We start from the raw sequence: 21,452 nt of genomic DNA on the forward strand, positions 1-21,452 counted from the left end.
CCTAGATGTTGATAATCCGTCATCACCTGAATAGAAAGGGAAGCAACTTCCCATTTCTGAGTGACCCTTCAGGATTATTTTAGGCAAAAGAAGGAATACTTGGATTTGTTAGCATCTAGGCTATCTCAAAGGTGCTTAATAGGTATCACCAATATCTGAAGAGAATCTACAAATCTAATGGATGCTTTCTGTCAGGAGGGAATGCAAGAAGCCCAGAAGACCAGCTGGGGAAACATGGTGAAAAACAAACACCAGGTGAGAAGGCTTGCTTTGCTTTTCCTCCCACTGTGCCCTTCTTCAGACTTGCTACTTGCATTTTTGGTTTTCCATCAATAGGGTGTCAATTTAAGTTCTGTTAATTACAGGAAATTTGGATATTATCATTTATACTTACATCATTAATGTGTATCAAATATTCTTATATAAAGAATGTGTTCAAAGAAGTCTCTACATATTCATAGAGATTACATTTTCTTTACTTACAGTTAGTTCTATCTGAGATGATGATCTGGGAAGACGAGAATTTTTTTTTAATCCATTTCTGTAGGATATTCTATGAGAAGTAGTCTTTAACTTAAATATAAAAAAATATCTGGAGGTGAGGCCATTTATCTTTTAGGTACATTATTCCTAATCTTGATTATTTTTTTTACCTAATTCTTCCTCTTCTAATTGTAAAGCTAACTTCTGAAGATAATTTAAATCAGAAATTAGGAAACTTTTGGATTCCAGAAACATTTACAGATAGTAATGATTAGATAGTTTCAGTGGGTGCCTAAAAGAGTCTTCTGTCTGAGCTCAGTCATTTCACCATCCCTGTGTGGTCATAAGCATTGTTTTCTTGATTAGAGTTTGGTGGTGGGTCTTTTTTAATTGTTTTCATTTTGTTGATCTTACTCTTTCTAAAACCTGAAATGGTTTAATTGGGGGAGCGGAGGAAAGCTAAATGATTTTTGAGTAGGTCTTTAAGGTTATTCCTCTCTTTTGGAAATTAAAAAGACTTTTAGTTAAAGATCATCTTGAAGAAAGGTATTAATGTTTCCTAGGAAAAGCTGATTTAAAAAACAAAACAAAACAGGAGCAGTGAATATATGACATAGAGAAAAGTGCACAAATCTTTAGTATTTTACATACATATACACTTACATGATTCCACCCAGAGCAATGTGTAGAACACTTGCAGCACCTGAGGCAGTCTTCTGCATCTTCCTAGTCAGTACTCTCCCTGCCCCTAATAGTAACCACTAAATCTGACTTCTTTCACCATAAGTTAGTTTTACCTGTTCTTGAATTTAAGATAAATGGAACCTACACATCCTCTTGTTTTTGGGTCTTTCACTCAAGATTATGTCTGGGATTCACCTGTGTTTTGTGTCTCAGTAATTCTTTCTCATTAGGAGCAGGAGGCATCTTGTTTGTACTTAAAAATGCTCCATTAGTATCTACACTGTTATTTGGCATGCCATCTTCATATTTTGTGATTGAAAGTATAATTATCTGATGCGAACTTACTCCCTTTTCACTTCAAGTATTGAAATGCTTGAATAACAGTAGAAAACATGCATTATTATGGATATTGACATGTTTCTTTTAAATCACTCATTGATGACATTTTAAAAATAATAAAGTCAACCTACTAATTAAAATCATAGGGGAAATTTGATTGTGCAAAATAAAATTAGGTCGTGATCATTTGCATTTTTAAAATGGATTTGGTTTAGAGTTTTTTAATATGGAGAGTTCCCCAAGTAGATTTAAGTTTTATTTCATCTTTTAAAAAGTCCCTTTATTGATAACCCTTCAAGAATAAGTTTATTGGTCTGAACTATAGCTATAAATTTTGGGAGCAAGTATTTCACTTAAGATAATAAGTGACGCAGAAGTTTTTAAATTACAGGTGGTCCTACTCAACCCATTTGCTTTATGCAATACAATTTAAAAATTTTTATTTAAACAAATCAGACATTTGACATGGTACATAATTCAAGAAGTACAAAAAAATACTTCAAAAAGTAAGTCGTCTACTCCTAGCCCAAACATTTTATATGGCACTAGACCCCATATTGAAATTTAAGAAGACTATTCAGTATTACTGAGTTATTTTCTGAACTTGCATTTTCTGGTTTATTAGTTCATACATTTATAATTCTTACCATGGTATTGGATATTTTGCTCCCCTTCTCTTCTTCTACCTAAAAACCTGCTATGGTCTTCTTACCCTGCTGACTGGTACTTTTGCAGCAGTTAATGGTTACAGTGGTTCATGGTAACCGCTAGAGTTGACAGAGAAGTGTCACAAGCTGACTCTGCTAAGGTTGTTTAAATCTTTAGAAAAGTGTGATTGTAGGGAAAATTAAAACTGAATTTTGTATAAAGAGGGTATGCTGCTACACCTGGGTAAGTAGGGAATTCATCAGATCTTTAACTGTAGTTTTGAAAACTAGTATCTGGACTTTCTGAAATGGACTTTCCATTTCATGTACTAGAATAATAGCAATTTGTTATGGAATGTTGGCTAAAATTTAAGAAAAATTAGTAATTTTTTAAAAAATAAAATGGTGTAATATCGATCTTCTAGGCAAAGATCACAAATTTTTTCTTTTTCTAAAATATATTAAATGGTTGTTAAAGATATTTCCCCCTTGTTTTTTAAAAAGGGATTTAGGGTACCTGTTTTGAAATATAATTTCAAAAACATACCTGTGTTTGAATTTAGAATTTGTGGGCAGGGAGGGAATTAAGACCTTATGGATTGAGCTAGTTGCCAAGAGTCAAAAGTTAAATAGCCCAGTGGCATGGCACAATGGTTGAGCGTCGACCCATGAACCAGGAGGTCATGGTTTGATTCCTGGTCAGGGCATATGCTCCGGCTTCAGGCTGAATCCCCAGTAGGGGGCGTGCTGGAGGCAAGCTGATCAGTGACTCTCATCACTGATATTTCTCTCTCCCCCTCTCCTTTCCTCTCTCTCTGAAATCAATAAAAACATATATTTTTTTAAAAAGTTAAATAGTTCTATTTGCATCAACTAGCTGAATGACCTCTTTATCTCAAATGGGGTTTTAGCTGTTGTGATTTCTCTTGAAATTATTTTGAAACAAAAATACTTAGGAAAGCGCTATCAAAAATGTTACTCTTAATGCAGCTTTGAAATATATTATCTTCCTATATTATTGAGCATTTTTCCCCGATATATTGAAGTTCCCAACATTGTAGGAAATAAGCAATCCGATATGTGAGAGTAAATCTGAAAACAAAATTAATTATCCTATATTGTGAATGCAACTCTTAATTGAAAGTTATTCCCACATCATTTCAGTTTGCCATTCTTTCAGTTGCCTTACCCTCCAATTTTCATATCAAGACTATATTACTGCAGTAGACATTACTTGGTAAAGAATATAGGGGCTGAGCAAGCTGTTGCAACTGACCATCCTGGTTAAAACATGTCTATTAAAGTCAAAAGTAGGAGAGCAGAAATAAGCAAATGACTTAACTTGTATTGATGCCAAATTGGCTTTATTCACACCATTATTTGAGATCTTTTATTCTACCTTCCAATGCTTGATTAACTCTAATGACCTGACATTTTTTCTCATTTATAAGTTTGTTTTTTCAAACGATTTTTAAAAATTGCTCTTATAATAATAAACTCTTCCTATATAGGTATGAAATCACCAGAAGAACAACTGGTGTATCTGCCACCGCAGGAGGCCTTTCCTAACGACCCCCGGGTAATAAGTAGACAGAGAAGTTCTGATTACCAGTTTCCATCCTCTCCATTTACAGACACACTAAAGGGCACCACTGAGGATGACGTGTTGACAGGTCAGGTGGTGACTATGGAGGAGCAGTGTGTGCCAGCAGCAGAGCCGCCTGCAGTGAGTGAAACCACAGAGAGGACAGTGTTAGGAGAATACAATCTCTTTTCTAGGAAGATAGAAGAGATTTTGAAGCAAAAGAATGTTTCATATGTCAGTAGAATTTCCACACCTATCTTTTCAACACAAGAGAAGATGAAACGACTTTCTGAGTTCATATATTCTAAGACTTCCGAAGCTGGCGTACAGGAGTTTGTAGATGGCTTGCATGAGAAACTAAATACTATTATTATCCAAGCATCAGCCAAGGGTGGGAATTTGCCACCAGTCAGTCTTAATGGTTCTGGTACTAAAATAGCATTGACTCCTCTAGGAAGACGTGCCATACCAATTTCCTCAAGTGACTTCAACAATAAACACCTCCTTGAGCCACTTTGTAGTGATATTTTGAAAGACACCAACTCTAATGAGCAGCATTCCTCCTCAACTTTGGGTTTAACTGAAGAAGTAAACCAGCCACACTGTGCCATGGAGCTAATGGTGACTTCCGATCATACTGTACCTGATGATATTGCTCAGGAACCAGAAGAAAAAGACACAACAAAATCACCCAGTGATGTAAACATTTCTGCCCAACCAGCTCTTTCAAATTTTATAAGCAAGTTAGAACCTGAAGTATTTAACAGTTTGGTTAAAATCATGAAAGATGTCCAGAAAAATACTGTGAAATTTTATATTCATGAAGAAGAAGAGAGCGTGCTCTGTAAAGAAATAAAGGTAACTAAAAGAGAAGTTTATAGTCATGCCATGTGAAGTTGCTGTGCTGGGTCTGACTTCTATAAAAAATTTTCTTTTGTTTTTTTAAATATATTTTCATAATTTAATGCAGAGTGGAATAAAAGACTAAGTTCAACTAAACTAAAAACCTGTGATGTAAATATCTTAGATTTTAGAATCTTGTTTTATAGTGTTATTTTAAAGACCATTGTTACATACAGCAAATACCTTTAAACTGTTCATTCAAAGATTTTAAATGTTTCATACTTGGGTTTTTAATGAAGGAGAGGGAAAGATACAGAAGGGTAAAGGAAGCTGTCAGTGTTTCCCTCATGGAGTTTATCAATCAAACAGAAAAATGAAACTGTCCAGGCATAACCTAATGGTAATATATTTTGGTGTTTCTTAGTACCTGGTCATGTCTGGGATCCCTGCAGCCTTTATTGATCAAAAAATACTATGATCCTGAAAGACTCCCCAGTCATGAAATATTCTTCACTGCAAGATATATTTTTTTCTACTGAAGCTACAGATTAGATGAGCATCTTTGGTTTAAAAAAATACATGTATTTGTGTGGATATATAGGGTTAGACCTAGATCTGTAACATTTGTAATAAAAGGTATGTAAATTGTAATACATGGGTTTAATATTAACCAGTTAGTATTCAATAAACTATAGGATTTTAATTTCTTAAGGGCCTTAGGTTTTAAAATAAATGCCCTCTCCCATTTATGGAATTTACTTTATGAGTTTCTGATTGTTTTGTGAGAGGAAACAGAAGAAGCTTTAAATAAGTGGCTCGTAGGCCTAGAGTGGCTCGGAAACCATGCTACTGACATGTCCTGAGCCTTTGTCATTTTGTGGATCTCTTACTGATGTGAACATGTTTCATGTTTTACGCCCATGAGAACAGAAGAGCATGGGAATGAAGGAGGCAAGAGTGCTCAGTGTGTCTTCTGATTCCGTTGTTTCTTGGGAAGATGGAATCAGACTTACTAGGAATTCCTTGGTTACATTTTGCCTTGTGTGATTAAACGTAGAGCTTCTCGGCTTTTTTCCACCCCCAGCAACATGTGCCCAAGCATGGTACTCTTTGAGGCATAACTGCATATTGGTATGGGGCTAAATGAGAAAATAGGTTGGGCACAGGTCGTAGTGAACTCAGCATTACTCCATCTCCTCCTACCCCATTTTAAACTGATTATAACACACAGGAAATGTACTTAGTTATGAATAGTGCTTTTAATTCATTCTGGCATAGAATAAATCACATTTCTGTTGTTTAGGAAAAAAAATAATGCTCTGTTTTACAAATCTGATAGGAAATCAGATCGGAACTTTAATTCTTTTAATCAATACCCATTGGAAAATTTCCAGCAAAAATGTTACAAAGAAAACTGTGAATAAAATTTTAAGCTTTCTAAATATTTCTGGAGTCAAACTGATTTGTTATTGTACAGTAAAACCTTGATATAACGGACTAATTCGGGCAGGAGGGTGTCCATTAAAGCCAAAAGTCCATTATATAATAAAGGTTTTCTGAATGCATATGTTAAAAAATTGACAAATTAGGTTACCTATTTTTACTTACATAAACACGTTTGTGTAATTAAAATTAAGTATGTATGAAAAGTTTAATTTCACATAAGTTTTTTATATGTATTACAGTAGTTTTAAATTTATATTGGTCTAGTGAGTACGTGCATTCACCAGTCACCAAGAGTAAACAAATGCACATGATTGTGGCATGGTTTAGTGCATGTGGGAACATCGGCCTGCGTGCATTAAAACTGCTGCAGAAGGTCACGGCATGTGACAACAGATCATTTGCTGAACATTGTTTATGAACAGTGATTCATGGATTTAAATATGTAGACCATAGTTGTAGATATGTAATATTTGTGTCAGCAAAATTACTACAGTGTGTTCTGCCAACTTACTGCAGTGTGTTCTGCCAACATATGGCCTATTTGCTAAAATCTGTTAAAAATAAAAGTGAATTAATAATAATAAAAACCTGTTAATTTAATTATGAACGAATCTTGGTTAAAAGCATTTTAAAATTAATAGGGTGTTAATTTTCACATAGGACATACAGAATGGAAATTTTGTTCATTAAATCCAAAGTCCATTAAATTAAGTTCCGTGAAATCGAGGGTTTACTGTATGCATTGAACTGTCTTATCTAAAATGAACTCTCATTTAAAGTTCTTAACGTAAAATGATAGACCAAAAATTGTAAGTAGGCCTGACAGTAATTTATCTTTTCTTTACCTGACTGTAAGCTGCACTGAGACCTGCCCAGAAGCTTTACAGGTTAGATTAAAATCAAACAATGTAGTAAATACTGCTTTAGTTTGGGGCTCCACAGAAACATCCTCTTTGGGTGTGACACAAAGATCAGTAGATGGTTGTGATGGTAAGCTGGGTTTAGATTTACGCGTATCTAACTAGCCTGCCAACCTTGAGAAAAATAATTTGCTCCTGTGTCTGTGAAATGAGGATTGTGACCTCCAGGATCCTGCAGTTTGCTTCAGAGTTCAGGATTCCACCAGCAAGCAAAGGGAACTTTGCCTGGACTACTACCTTGTGTCCTTTGATAGGTAGAACCATGTCATCAGCCTGGAAGGAGGTATTAGATGGGAGTCTCTTTTGCTTGAAGGTGTAAACTGGACAAGCGTGGCTAATTATAGTATGTGAATACCACTGAACATCCCGAAGCTCCTAATGAATGGGTCTGGGGCTGTTGTGAATTAAATGAGCTACAGTGGTTGGAAGAGTGGTTTGTAATTCTGAAGGAGTATACTAGTAACATTGCTGCAAATAACCATGAGCCTGCTTTGAAAGAAAAGGAAATTTCTTAATGACTCTGGTCTAGGTTGACGAGAATAAGCAGTGGAGCTGGGCTGAGAACCTGGGCTAATCCATTGTTCTTATGGTTCTTTTAACCCCACACTGGCATTTACTTGGCTTTGATTGCATAGCATTGTAACACTGTGACTGACCATTCAAGCTCTCAGCTTTAGATTCAGTCGGAAGAGAAGACTTGATGATCCCTGAGGTCTCTAGATCTAGTTTAAGCTAATGTTTATCAGTTTATCTTGCATTTCTAATGTTAAATGGATGTTTGCAAAAAAGCTTTTTAATGTTAGTTTGTTTTTTTTTTAACAGGAATACCTTATCAAATTAGGCAATACAGAATGTCATCCAGAACAGTTTTTGGAAAGAAGATCAAAATTAGATAAACTATTAATTATTATTCAAAATGAAGACATTGCAGGTTTCATTCACAAGGTAGACTATTAAGTCAAATTTATTACTTATTTTGGTTATAAAAACACTCTTATTTGTAAAATCTTTGTCTTTGAGACTAAAGCTGTTTGTTTTTAAAATATCCTCATAAGCTTTAAAAGCGATAAAACTTCGAGATTTGGATGTTTAGGGTTTGAGACCTAAATGACCCTACTGTGAATCAGCTTGTGAGATTCAGGTTTATACCCTGCAAAATTTAAATGGCAGCACGTCACAGATCATCCACATCACTCAAATAGTCAAGACTAAGAATACTGACTCTTTGAATGTCAATGGGTCTACTGACTCTGTTTATATTGCTGTCATCTTCATTTGAATGTCCCAGGTAAAACCAACTTTTACCCCCTTTGCCAAATCGGTCCCACTCTCCCTTGGATTTGGAGGTACCCCATCTAGTCTTAGGAGCCTCTCTCAAGTCCTATTGCCCTTTGAAGCCTTTCCTGTCTGTTCAGTACATAGGTTCTTGCCATCATTTGAATTCTGACTGTACTCACAGGGCCAGACAGGTTAGCATTTTTAATTCTGTGTTTCCAGGTCTATTGTGCCTTTATTTCCTTAGAGTGCTCTCTATTCATGGTAGGTGCCCATTACATAAATGTTGGTTTTAAAATTGGAAATATTATTTTGTGGTTGGCTCAGGTTAGCCACAGTGCATTTCGTTAGACTTTTCTTGTAGGTTACTTCACACTAGAGTCAGTTCATACCCTTATCTGTTCTTATTTCTGCTTTTATTTTGGTAAATAGGTACCTGGCTTGGTGACTTTAAAGAAGCTCCCCTGTGTTAGTTTTGCGGGTGTCGATAGTCTGGATGATGTTAAAAATCATACATACAATGAATTATTTGTATCTGGAGGTTTTATTGTGTCTGATGAATCCATTCTAAATCCAGAAGTTATCACAATTGGTAAGATTTATGCATTCTTTTGAGCATGTAATGTCTGTTCTAGGTTTTTCTCAATCTTGATTCATACTTTTTAACGTATTGTCTGTTCAGCCAATCACAGATAACTAGTACATTTCCATCATTTTCTTGAGCTTTTTACCTCAGATTTCCCATTCTTAGTCTTTACAAATAATTTCCTCTAAATTTGATATAAAGCAAGGCTCTGTACACCTACTGCTCTTAGATTACTTCTGGTTTATTGTTATCCACATGTTCTTTTTTATAATGTGTAGGTATTCTTAGATCTAAAAGAGAATATATAGAGTTGTCTCATTTGGGCAGGGAGAGAAAGAAAATACTACATAGGAATGTAGGTGTTTCTACACAATATCACAATACACTTCTCCCATAATTAAGTTTGGGTGATTGTTATTTATTGAATTTAAAATGAACTTCATTATCTCTAACAGAGAACCTTAAAAATTTTTTGACATTCCTCGAAGAACTTAGTACTCCAGAAGGAAAATGGCAATGGAAAGTCCACTGTAAATTTCAGAAAAAATTAAAGGAACTGGGCAGGTAAGAGTTCAAAAATAACTATATAATGGTTGTTAATTTAACATTTTCGTGTGTGTATGCACAAAATTTCTTTCTGGATTTCTCTGTTTCTAGATTATGGATGCTGTTCAGTTTTCACAGATGTCCTTAGCCAGCCATAAGGGAATGTGATACTGAATTATTCCAGCCTATTTGCAAGTGATATTGTTTAGGTAGAAGTTTGCTGAAGTTCTAGATAGGTATATACGTAAAATTGGTTTACTCTTTGCTACTTGGGGATTTTGAATAATAAAGTGGAATAATCAATATTCTTTATATTTTTATGAACTGTGTATGTCAGCTAGATCAGGCTCCCTCCCATTTGAGGACTGTCTTTGGCAGCTAATTGAATACCATCACACTTACTGAGACAGGATTAATCTCAGCCTTATACGGGGATTTGTGATTAGGACATTCATTTATGTAAATAGGTGATTTCTGACATGCCCAGAAGTCACTTCTCAAAGTGTGAATCTTGGAGCAGTAATCACTTTGAGAGGCTCCACAAACAGTTATGTATTCACACATTTAAGAATCTGAGAAACTCTGTAGTTAAGAATTCTGTTTTAGCCCAGCCAGAGTGGCTCAGTGGTTGAGTGTCCTGACCAAGTGGCCACGGTTGATTCCTGGTCAGGGCTTCAGGCTCAATCCCCAGTAGGGGGCGTGCAGGAAGCAGCTGATCAATGACTCTCACCATTGATGTTTCTGTCCCTCTCCCTCTCTCTTCCTCTTTCTCTAAAAATCAATAAACATATTTTTTGTTTTATATTTTGTCAACCAGCATTTCTTAAACTTAGACCAAAAATATTTCTTCTAATACTTTATTGACATTCTATAGTACACACTTAGGAAAATTCATGCTTAAATAATTTTGAAGTATTTAACTTTGGTAGTAATTCACTTTTTAATCTTATTTTTTCTTTTAATCCTCATCCGAGGATATGTTTATTGATTTTTCGAGAGAGAGGAAGGGGGGGGGGGGAGAGAGAGAAGTATGGAGCAGTTGCCTCCTGTATGTGCTCTGACCAGGGATTTGAACCCTCAACCTGGGCATGTGTCTTGAACAGAAATTCAACCCACAACCTTTTTGGTGTAGGAGACGACGCTCCAAGCAACGGAACCACCCCAGTAATTCACTGTCTTAAAACAGATAATAGCACTGAGTTCCAAAGGTCTGACTGTACAAAGTTAATACCATCGTCTTCCTGACAGATTATTTGTACCCCTTGTTGCCTAGTGCCTGGAGGTATATAGAAATAGTTTAGAGCCATGTATTATTTGAAGGAAGGGTTTATATTCTTTTGTCCATTTAAGCTCTTCATTAAAGTTCTAAATTGGAACTAGAGAGAATTGTAATTTGTTAATTAGTAAGTAAATACTAGTTGAGATTTTAGTCTACACTGAATAGCTGGCCCTCAAGCTTTGCCTCTAGAAAAGCCCCCGGCCCTTACATATGGGTTGCACAATTCCTGCTAACCCTCTCTCCTAAGAAGTACCCCTATATCAGGCAGTGGGCTAAGCATCGCAGTTGTCATTAGTTGCCTCAAGTTAGAAATTATGGTTTTAATTTGAAGCAAATACTTCCATAGTAAATTTTAGAAATGCAGATCCACATACTGAACTACTTAATTTCACAGATTGAATGCTAAAGCTCTAAGTCTGTTGACGCTTCTGAATGTCTATCAGAAGAAACATCTGGTTGAGATTTTGTCTTACCATAATTGTGATTCACAAACTCGAAATGCTCCAGAATTGGATTGCCTTATCAGGCTTCAGGCTCAGAACATACAACAACGACACATAGTCTTTTTAACAGGTAAGCAGTGGTCTTCAGCTTTCTACTTTTAACATTGGAATGTGAATGGAAGGATTTTGTGGGGCTGTAGTGGGTATTGACTGTTAAACTATGATTCTGAAAAAGTGGCGGAAAGAATTCTATGAGGGCTGGGAGCAGGCGCCATCATTTGTCCACGTATATTTTCAAGTATTTTACTCTCAAAGCATTTTCTTTTTAATTTAGAAAAGAATATCCACATGCTCTCCAGTTATACAGATAATGGAATAGTAGTTGCATCTGCTGAAGCCTTTATGCAAAACTTCAAAAATCTTGTGGGCTATCACAACTCAGTCGCAGAAGAAAACCTTCCACTGCTTGGTGCTAATGAGAATCTTGAGTCGCAGTCAGGTAATGTTTTAGTAGTTTTCATTTTCTTTAAGGCAGTCAGAAAAAGAGGAATGGTTTCACTGTTTTCATATAGTGAAATGCCTATTTCGAAACCACTCACCTCGGTGTAAACAGCTTCAGGGGAAGTGTGTTAAGGAATTTATCATTCTTATACTTAGCATACATAAAATCTGCTCATTTATTATACAGTAGTCAATAAAAGCTGCTAGTTTCTGGGAACTGCATACTATAGAGTAGGCATTTTCTCTTTGAGGGTATTACAGCTTTATTGGCTGCCGTTGTCAGCAAAGGGGTTATGTTTTTAAAAAGGACACCAGATACGGGAATTTGGCATTGGGGTACTAAATCTCCCCGGATGTACAAAGTAATTTAATACCAAGTAACAGGGATATCCATAGCTTTAGTCTTTTGTGCGATGACCTCTGCTTTGGTTCCAGGTTTTACATAAAAGATGTACTTTTGATTTTGATGAAAAGCAGAGGTCAAATATTTGATACAGCTAACCAGTTTAGTAGTAGTTCAGTGAAGCTAGATGTCAGGATTTTTATTTTGTATTTGTCTTGTCAAATACTGAATTACCGTATAACTTTAGATGCTGTTTTGACATTAACCCCTTTGGAGCTGGGAGTTGGGATTTCCCAACATTAAACGTGAACACATTTCGCAGAAGCTTTTAGCATCGGATTATCTGGACATTCACACCTAGTGTGAGTGTTGTGAATAAGTGAACTTGTGGCAGAAGACCAAGCTTTAAGGGATTGTGGACTTGCAGACCCTGACGCATTATATTGTGTGAGTAGTGTATAATTTTAAAACTTAAACAAATTGTGTATTTCAATAGAGGAGGACTTTTTGTTTTTTAAATGTAGCTCTTTTAGAAAACGATGAAAAGGATGAAGAGGATATGTCTCTGGATTCAGGGGATGAAATCTCACAAATAGAAGTATACAGCAGTTTTCATTCAGAACTATTGGCGAGAGAGACCAAAGGATCACGTGGAACAGATCAAAAAAAGAATATTCAAATTGAGTTGCAATCGTCTCTTGACGTGCAAAAAAGTTTATTAGAAGACAAGACTTATGAAATTGATTCTGAAGAGAGAGCTTTTATTGATGTAAGCTCTGAAGGACAGAACAGCAATTCCGCTGAACAAGATTCATATAGCAACTTTCAGGTTTATCAAAGTCAGTTAAATATGTCCCATCAGTGTAGTCATTTTAATGTTCTCACTCACCAGACATTTTTGGGAACACCATATGCCCTTTCATCAAGTCAGTCTCAAGAAAGTGAAAATTACTTTTTATCTGCTTATTCTGAAAGCTTGGGGGAAAAATGATTTTCCAGGCCATATTCAAAAGAGAAATAATTATAGTAACTTTTTTTTTCTTTTACATAGGTCGTTAATGGACTTTTTCTGTTTCTTAAAAGTGAAATACAATTTATATTTTGTTCTTTAAACAAGAGGCATTTGTCCTTTCTCAAATGTTTTCCCCCCTCTTATTTAAATCATGATGGCCTGTAACAGTTAAAGCATATGAAAATTGAAATAAATATATATTTTTAACATATATTGTACTTGAATTATCTCATGTTGGCACTTTTTAAGTTTTATGTTTGTATGTCACCTGTACTTCGGCTTCAAATTGAAGTCTGTTTTATATATAAAACTAGATGTTTGCAGAAGGGTAGTAAATAGCAATGGCTTTACTTTTCTTCCTCTAATGTTAGATGATACCAACTACTTTTGCTGAAATGATGTATCAACTATTGTATTTATTTTCATTTAAGCTTTTGTATAGTGTTTTTACACAGGTATAAGCCAGTGATGATAATAAACACAGGATTTTGGCTCAGTACCTCAAGATTTATCTAACAATTCAGTTTCATTTAGATAATAAACTATGTACACAGAACTTAGGCCTTAATACCAGGCAGCATTATTTTTTTATCTTCAGGCATGTCGCTAAAATTCTGGTCAAACTTTTATTTTAGAGGACTTGATAATTATAATTTTCAGTGCTTGTGTGGCCCTTGACTTAACCAACTTCAATTTCATATTTCAAAAGATAGGTTTGTTAAAGACATTGGACAATTTGGAACAAACCCTTTGCTATAAATTTTTAAACTGGTAGTCTTAGAAAAGAAGTATCTTTCTGAGATGGTAAGTACTTAAATGCTAGACTAAAATAAATTCAGACATCTATTGCCAGTAACTGCCTCTCCATTACTAATGCAAACTTGTAAATGTTTTTGAGAAGAAACTCCAGTTCCTACAAAAAAACAGGATTTGGAGAAAAGAAAAATTACCATGTAAGCCTAAACTGATTGAATCTCAGTTATTTTAGTAAACGTTGGATTGTATTAAACCAGACTTTTCCTTTGACACCTCAAAAGAACTTGGAAGAGTTTCTACCATTTTAAATCTTTTTATAGAGAAAAATACCTAAGTGGTATTTCTATTTAGTAAGCTATATATAAAAAACAGGGAACACTGTTAACAGATTAGAAACTCCAGACTGTATTAAGGTAAGTAGGAATGTGTTTTTATAGGATTTAAACACCCAGATTGTGATAGAGCAAAAAGTTTTTTTACCACTAAACTTTTACAAAAGTATGTTTTATTGTTAAAAAATTATACATATACAGCATTTTACTACATAATGTACAAGTTTTAAATAAGCATTTAAAAAATAAATTAGGCTATTTGAAAAATTACAATTAACAAGGACATTTTATAATTTGGAAGACAAATGTGAAAGATTTGATTTTCTACACTTAAAATGAAGAACTAAAATTCTCTTCTTGATTGGCAGCTAAAGGCATGAGATTAGTTTCCAACTCCCTTTGCTTCTGGAGAAGGCCCTGAAATCACATTGATACATTAGTAAGGTGTGCAGCAGACTTGCAAATTATTCCTATTTTACATTTTTATCCTGTTAATCTGGAATTGTATTTACTTTGAAAACCTATAAGCTCAGATATTTGGCTACAGTTTAAGCTTTGTCATGTTAAATTTTAATCACTCAAAAAAACCCTCCAGTAATTTTCCCACTAGACTTTCACAGTTGGATATTTGTATAGCTATTACAATATTTGTAAGATGATATTTTTAGCACAGAAACCAATAGGGATGACTTTTCTTACAACATAATTATGGGGCTGAGATTCCCCCATCCGCCAAATGCTTTACTGTTTATCTTGCCTGCATTACATTAGTAGTTAATACAAGGCCCTGCTGAAATAATACGTGGATGAATGTGTACATCATATTCCTTCCTCGACCTTGTTGCCACAAAGAAGTTTTAGGTTAAAAAAAAAATCTTTAATGTGTGAATTACACCAGGCTTGAGTAACATCATTCAATCTATATGAAACCGAACATACCATTTAAAAAAACTAAGGACACTTGTCTTCATAATCCTGTGTTAGTGAGGATGACTTTCTAGGTCTACAGAAAGAAATGGTAAGCCACACTTGCATCACCAATTTGCGATGCAAGAGGCATTGTTGGTAAATGACTGAACATGGAAAAGACATTCCTAAAATGACACTGTATTTTCCCCAAATACAAAAAGTACACTGTGAATCAAAACTGCAGAAAAAATTTTGCAAGTCACTTTTTTTTTTAAGGCAGCTGATGGAGAAAAGTTTTATTTTTAAATAGTGAATTTTATTTTTATCTAAGAAAGATGAGAATTCACAATAATTGGTCTGGGATAAAAAGTCTGGTGAGTAAGGTTATACATACAATTTCATATTCAATTATATTATTATTTGGGACTTGGGTCAACAATGTTTGGTTCCAAACACTGCCAACACATTTCTAAAACGGGTGAACTGCATCACTAAGGATCTATTACAGCATAATTGTATATTTTCTGCCTTTGGTTTTAGGGCCTTGCTGGTCATGTTTTACCATTCAAATGTATGCATTTTTCACTCAATAAAACTGTCTTAATATTTGAACTGTCTCATGACTGCATGCTGGAAATTCTTAAAGATAGCAAGGTGAAAGTCCTGTTTTATTTCCATTCAGTAACAACATACACAGGGTGGGGCTAAAGATTTACAGTTCTTATGGAAAGTAATACAAGAATAAACTCACAACTGTAAACCTACTTTTCCCCCCACCCTGTAAATACTGATTTTTTTAAATTGGGATGCAGTCAAGTTACATAAATCATGTAACCAACCAGGCATTTAGTAAAACAGCCATTCCAACACAGCCATATACAAAAAGTCACATCCACACGTCATAAAAAAAGGTTCATACCTGTCTCAGTTCTGATAATCCCTTTAGGATTGCTTGCTGTCGATCCCTGTTTTTCACCAAGTTAGGATTTAGAAGTGGGTCCCTGACATAGTCAGAGTCAAATAGCTGTCGTTCTTGGTCACAATCTAAAGCCCAAAGAAAATGGCAAAAATCAAAAACATTCCTAATGATACAGCACTATGCTACAGTATATTCTAAGGATTCATTAATAAACTTACATCCTAGGAAAGCACTGAGCAATACTGAAGTAACATTCAATTAAAAATTTAATAATGGACCTCAAAAAATGGGCAAACCTTGTTTTCTAGAACTAGGACAGGAATACCAATTTTGAATTTACAGTTAGAGGGGAGAATACCTATATTTACTTACTATGTGGATTTTGGTACTGAGGATCCTGGGTTAGAGGCCTAGACAATGGTGCATCTGGATCAAGGTAATAGATTTCATTGGTTCGAACATAGGGAATAAAATGAGATGGTTCAGAAATCCTGGGTGATAACTCTGTTTCACTGCCTCCTGAGATCAGATTCTCTCTTTCATAATTACTCTTTTTTAGTGTCTGAGTTTGTTGCGTTCTGTTTTTCACCACAGGAACTGGTGGTGACTGAGACCTGTATTTTTCAAAAAAGCACAAATAGGGACTAATGTAAAATTGTGTATTTTAATCACATTTCAGTTTATCTTAAATGTACTTGTAACACCTTTAGAACAGAATGGGATTAATTTGAGTTTTTATTAGTGTACTTGCTAAAGATACATATACTCTATTGGTGGTGGAGATTAAACTACTAGATCCTGAGGATCAATGCTAGATAGGTTATTTAATTCTAATGTTTCTCAATTCATCATCAATTCATCATAAAGTAATGTATTTACCATCTCACCTAAACTTGCTGTTAGAGCCACATTCTGAGACAACTCTGAACCAGCTACTTCTTACACAAAGACATAAATAAAAAGTTCTAAATCTAATTGGTTAATTGAATTTTTCATTATCTGTACCAGTCATGATTCTCCCCTCCCCTTACAAAATCCAAGCAGAATGCTTTGGATTGACACTGTTGACATACCTGGAAAATCAAAATTGTTTAAGTCTGGAGATAACAAAGTATCACCCACATTCCTGCCTAGACTAATACCTAAGCCCAGTTCAACTCAGCCTTCAAAATCTAGGTAATTTTAAATGCCAACCATCCCTTCCCGTAAACCTCTATTCCTCACCTGGAAATCACACACTTTCCTGATTCTGTCTTTATACACATACATGCTTCACCACCTACATTTTGAGCAAATATTTTGTTACCTCTTTTGTACCACACACAAAGCTATGGAATCAATCTATCCATAACATACCTTTCTTTGCTGAAAGAATTAATTTTCAGAGGTTCTTCTTCCTAAAAAATGGATAGATAAATGCAGAAAGGAGTAATAGTATGTGCATATGTTCCCACAACACTTTTAGTGTTTATTTGTTGGAAAAAATGTGAGGATAATGTTTGAGTAAAAGATACTAGATAATGGGATAGAGTTTGTATTTTTCCAGGGTCAGAACCAGTCCATTAATTCCTTATCTTATAAATTCTCCTCTATCTATATGAATCATAAACAAGTTCTAAGTGGGTATTTGAATAAAGAATAGCATTTATCTATACAAAGTTTAAGGGTAAACTTTTTCTATAAACGACAAGATTATTTGTAAACATTGGGCTTTGTGGGCCATGTGGTCTCTGCTGCCACGATAAACTCAGCAGCTGTTGTGTAGCCAGCCAGATCATACAAAAAGGAATGCACATAGCTGTGTACTTACAAAACTTTTACAAAAGCAAGCAGCAGGACGGATTTGTCCATGGCCATAGTTTGCCATCCCCTAGTGTAAAGCGAATTTCTAGAACTACTCTTCAAACACCGAACAGCCACCTTGTGAAAACATGCATGTGGGGAACTGTTTTCAATCTAAAAAGATCAATATATGCTTTAATATATGTATTTAAGACAGAAGAGCTTTACCTTTTTGACTAGATGCCACCTAAACTTTGGCTCCATGTCTTGATGAGGTAAATGAAAAACTGGTGAAGTGCCTCTATTTTGAGAGAGGTTTCCAGGATTATTTCTTTCTACCAAATGAAGCAGTTCCATTTGCCTTCTTACTTTTTTTTCTTCTCTCTGCTTTTGCAGCTGTTTAGGGTACTTTTCTGATGCTGGAATATATCCTTTGAGTGGCTTATTTATATTCCATTCAGGTCTTTTAGAACATTTCTTCATGTGTTTTGTTTGTTTCTCTGTTCTTGTGAACTGATTACACTGCTCATTATACCAACTGTTTTCTTCTAAGTTGGCTCCTTTGTCCTGACTTCTTAGTTGTTTGTTTCTCTTAGTGTTAAACTGTTCATTAAATTCTGCAGGAATCTCAGGAGACGAACAATTTATAATTTCCCTCTCTATTACTGATCCACAATGTGATTCTGCATTGGTGAATACTGCAGTATTTAAGTCATCTAAAAAAAAAAAAAGTTTCAGATGATTCTTAAAATTGTGGTTAAAATATACCTAACATAAAATTTACCATTTTTCAAAGATAGTCGTTTTATTAGTTACTGTGCTGTAAAACTTTTTTCCTTAAAATTTTCAAAACACATTCTATACCCTTAAATATCTCCCCATTCCTCCCTCCCCCAGAGCCCCTGGCAACCACTATTCTACTTTGTTTCTATGAATTTGACTAAGTTGCCTCATGTAAGTAGTCACACATTATTTGTCTTTTTGTGACTGGCTATTTTCACTTAGCATAATGTCCTCAAAGTTCATTCGTGTTGTAGAATGTATCAGAATTTCTTCCCTTTTTAAGGCTCACTAATACACCATTGTATGTATACACCACATCTGTTCATCCATCTGTCAGGGGACACATGGATTGCTTCATCTTTGGGCTTTGTTAATGCTATAAACATGGATGTCCAAATACCGGTTCAGGATCCTTCCAGTTCTTTAAAGTATATGCCCAGGAGAATTCCTAGAGCACATGGTGACCACTGTTTTCTGTAGTGGCTGCACCACTTACATTCCCGCCTGTAGTGCACAGGGCTCTAGTTTCTCTAAACCCTCCCTGAAACCACTTGTGTGCAGCTCAGTGGCCTCAAGCAGAACGCCACGCAATTCTCGACCCATTCAGAAACCACGCACCCACTAAGCAGCATCCCCCATTCCACACTATGCCGACCCCAGCAACCTCCACTTTACTTTCTTTCACCTCTGAAATTGTTCACCATCTGAAATTGTGTGAGCTAGATCCCTCACACAAGTGGGTCGCCCATGCCATGTAGTACATATCAGAACTTCAGATGATTCATTCGTAGCATCAAATAATATAGGCCATTTTTTAAACAAAACTTCCCACAGGATTGTCTTGGCTTTCACTTGAATATATAAGCACCATATGTAATAACCATTTTGTGTATATAAGTTTACTTGTAAGAAAGTCTAATTTACATTTTTCCTATCAATGGTAAATGACAAACTTTTCGTCATAAGCAATGTAAAAAATCTGTCAGATGTGAAGTTTTCTGTTTGAAATTAACAAAGTACATAAATATAAAAAGGATCTGATAAATGTCCTTTAGTTGTTTTCATTCCAGAGGCACTGGGAAATGTCTTTTATATCTCCTCTTTTGGACCCAAAATTTCAGGGAAATGTTGCTGCTGATATAAAGTCAGGCTGCATTTCACGTTTTTTTCTCATAGCTGACATAACCATTAAGGTTTGCCTGCAGATCACCCCTGATGAATCACATACTGCCTTTCACTTTTCTCCATTCTAAAAAACAGGAAAAGTTTCACCACTCAAGAAAAAAGATACCCGAAATTTCCTTACTACATATATAATGTTCAGTGATGTGCTCAGCTAGCACAGCTGTGTAACCAGCTGAACAATGGCTTGCAAAGACTTTCACTTGTGGTTAAAATTTTAAATTTACAACTAACGAAAGGAGGAAGTCTGGGCTGCACATTAAAAGAAACAACGAACAGCCCTGGCCAGTGTGGCTCAGTTGGTTGAGCATCATCCTGTGCACTGGAAGGTCGCTGGTTTTATTCCTGGTCAGGGCACATGCCTGAGTTTCGGGCTCCATTCCCAGTAGGGGTGCATGCCTGAGGCAATCGATCAATGTTTCTCACATCGATGTTTGTTTCTCTTCCTTTCCCTCCCCCCCCCCAAAATCAAAAATTAAAAAAAACCCAGCCTCATTACTGCTGTGTTATCTTGGATACTTATTAGGTGTGTTATTCCAAGCTAGAGCTGCCCCAGGACTCATCCCTAGCGAGGCTGCCCAGCCTGCATCCTTCTCATAACGGGTATCTTTTTCCACTCTAGTTGCACTCGACACACCTTTCTCTATCCTGCCCTCTGCCCTGGCAGGTTGACTGGTATGAACCATATCAACAGGTTCCTGGGTCCTCTGGCTTCTGCTTCTGTCAAGAGGGTTCACAGGCAGATAAAAGGGAGGGAAAAGACTGAGGTCAAAATATTTATTCCATTGGCACATTCCCTGTGACTTCATCTCAGGCTGACTCTGTCCCTTTAGTAAGGGTCCCTTTCTAAATCAACCATCTTAAATTACTCAGTTTTGGGACCCCAACTGATTAAATTCTTACTTAGAGCTGCTCAGTGTTACATACACAACTTTACAGTCTTAACGACCTAGTTTCACTTTGCTTTAACTGGTGAGAATTTATGTGAACATGGGGAAGGGACTAAACCAGATTCTTCACGTTTAGGAGCCAACTATCAAAAAACACCAAGAGCTGCCCCAGTGAGGTAGCTCAGTTGGTTGGAGCATCGTCTGTTCACCCAAAAGGTGGTGGGTTCAATTTCTGGTCAGGGCACATATGGGAGGCAACCGATCGATGTTTCTCTCTCACGTCGAAGTTTCTCTCTCTCCCCCTTGCCCCCCTTCCTCCTTCCCTGTCTAAAATCAATGAACATATACTCAGGTTGAGGATTAAAAAACAATAAAAACGAGCTCAAAGCAGAATAATTTCAAATGAGCAGGCTGCACTGGCAAACTGCTTTACCCTACTTTCCTTTTTAAAGTTCCTTTAATTTGGTGGTGTTTTAAAGGTAGGTCTAAAATTAACTGACAGAAAATAGTGCTATTTTAGGGCATAGACGTCTTTGAGACATTTTGGGGTTTGGATTCTATATTACGCAACTCCAGAGTGGCTTTTTGATATTTCTAAAGGAATATAATTTCCTAACTTACGACCAGTCAAATTGATTTTAGTACTTTTTAAGAAAAGACGAGATCCCCAAAACCACAAATACTGATAGGAAGCTGCATTGGTAATGAATTTAAAAAGTGAAGCTTGCCTGGTAGTGCTTGGCTCAGAGGTTGAGCATCAACCTAGGATCCAGGAGATCACGGTTCAATTCTCGGTCAGGGCACATGCCCGGGTTGCAGGCTCAATCCCCAGTCAGGGCGTGCAGGAGGCAGCCGATCAATGACAACTCTCTCATCATTGATGTTTCTCTCTCTCCCTCTCCCTCTGAATAAAGATATATTTTTTTATTTTTTTTTAATTGAAGCTTTCCAGTTCAAGATGGTGACC

The 21,452-nt window shown here is 35.9% G+C and overlaps 2 protein-coding genes across 13 annotated transcripts in view; one reads left to right on the forward strand and one right to left on the reverse strand.

Annotated features, from left to right (window-relative positions):
* TASOR (transcription activation suppressor) overlaps positions 1–13,143 on the forward strand; it is a 49,726-nt gene extending 36,583 nt beyond the window's left edge. The window contains exons 17-24 of one of the 4 annotated variants that reach the window (XM_081159524.1): positions 196–255; positions 3,665–4,596; positions 7,770–7,892; positions 8,655–8,814; positions 9,264–9,372; positions 11,028–11,206; positions 11,411–11,575; positions 12,168–13,143. In XM_081159524.1, the coding sequence (XP_081015650.1) occupies positions 196–255; positions 3,665–4,596; positions 7,770–7,892; positions 8,655–8,814; positions 9,264–9,372; positions 11,028–11,206; positions 11,411–11,575; positions 12,168–12,223 (1,784 nt within the window). In that variant the 3' untranslated portion in view covers positions 12,224–13,143. The remainder of the gene's footprint in view (positions 1–195; positions 256–3,664; positions 4,597–7,769; positions 7,893–8,654; positions 8,815–9,263; positions 9,373–11,027; positions 11,207–11,410; positions 11,576–12,167) is intronic. The other 3 variants (XM_081159522.1, XM_081159525.1, XM_081159523.1) reach the window with 3 other exon arrangements.
* A 1,024-nt stretch (positions 13,144–14,167) lies between these two features.
* The window catches only part of CCDC66 (coiled-coil domain containing 66), a 43,802-nt gene continuing 36,517 nt past the window's right edge, over positions 14,168–21,452 (reverse strand). For 6 of the 9 annotated variants that reach the window (XM_081159532.1, XM_081159527.1, XM_081159526.1 and 3 more), the window contains 5 exons: positions 17,859–18,346; positions 17,205–17,245; positions 16,221–16,462; positions 15,849–15,973; positions 14,181–14,437 (listed from right to left, as the gene is read on the reverse strand). In XM_081159532.1, coding sequence (XP_081015658.1) covers positions 14,351–14,437; positions 15,849–15,973; positions 16,221–16,462; positions 17,205–17,245; positions 17,859–18,346 — 983 coding nt within the window. In that variant the 3' untranslated portion in view covers positions 14,181–14,350. Of the gene's footprint in view, positions 14,438–15,848; positions 15,974–16,220; positions 16,463–17,204; positions 17,246–17,858; positions 18,347–21,452 lie in introns of all 9 variants that reach the window. The other 3 variants (XM_081159530.1, XM_081159528.1, XR_014000362.1) reach the window with 3 other exon arrangements.

The sequence above is a fragment of the Miniopterus schreibersii genome (assembly GCF_964146895.1).
Source record: "Miniopterus schreibersii genome assembly, chromosome: 15".
Lineage (NCBI taxonomy): Eukaryota > Metazoa > Chordata > Mammalia > Chiroptera > Miniopteridae > Miniopterus > Miniopterus schreibersii.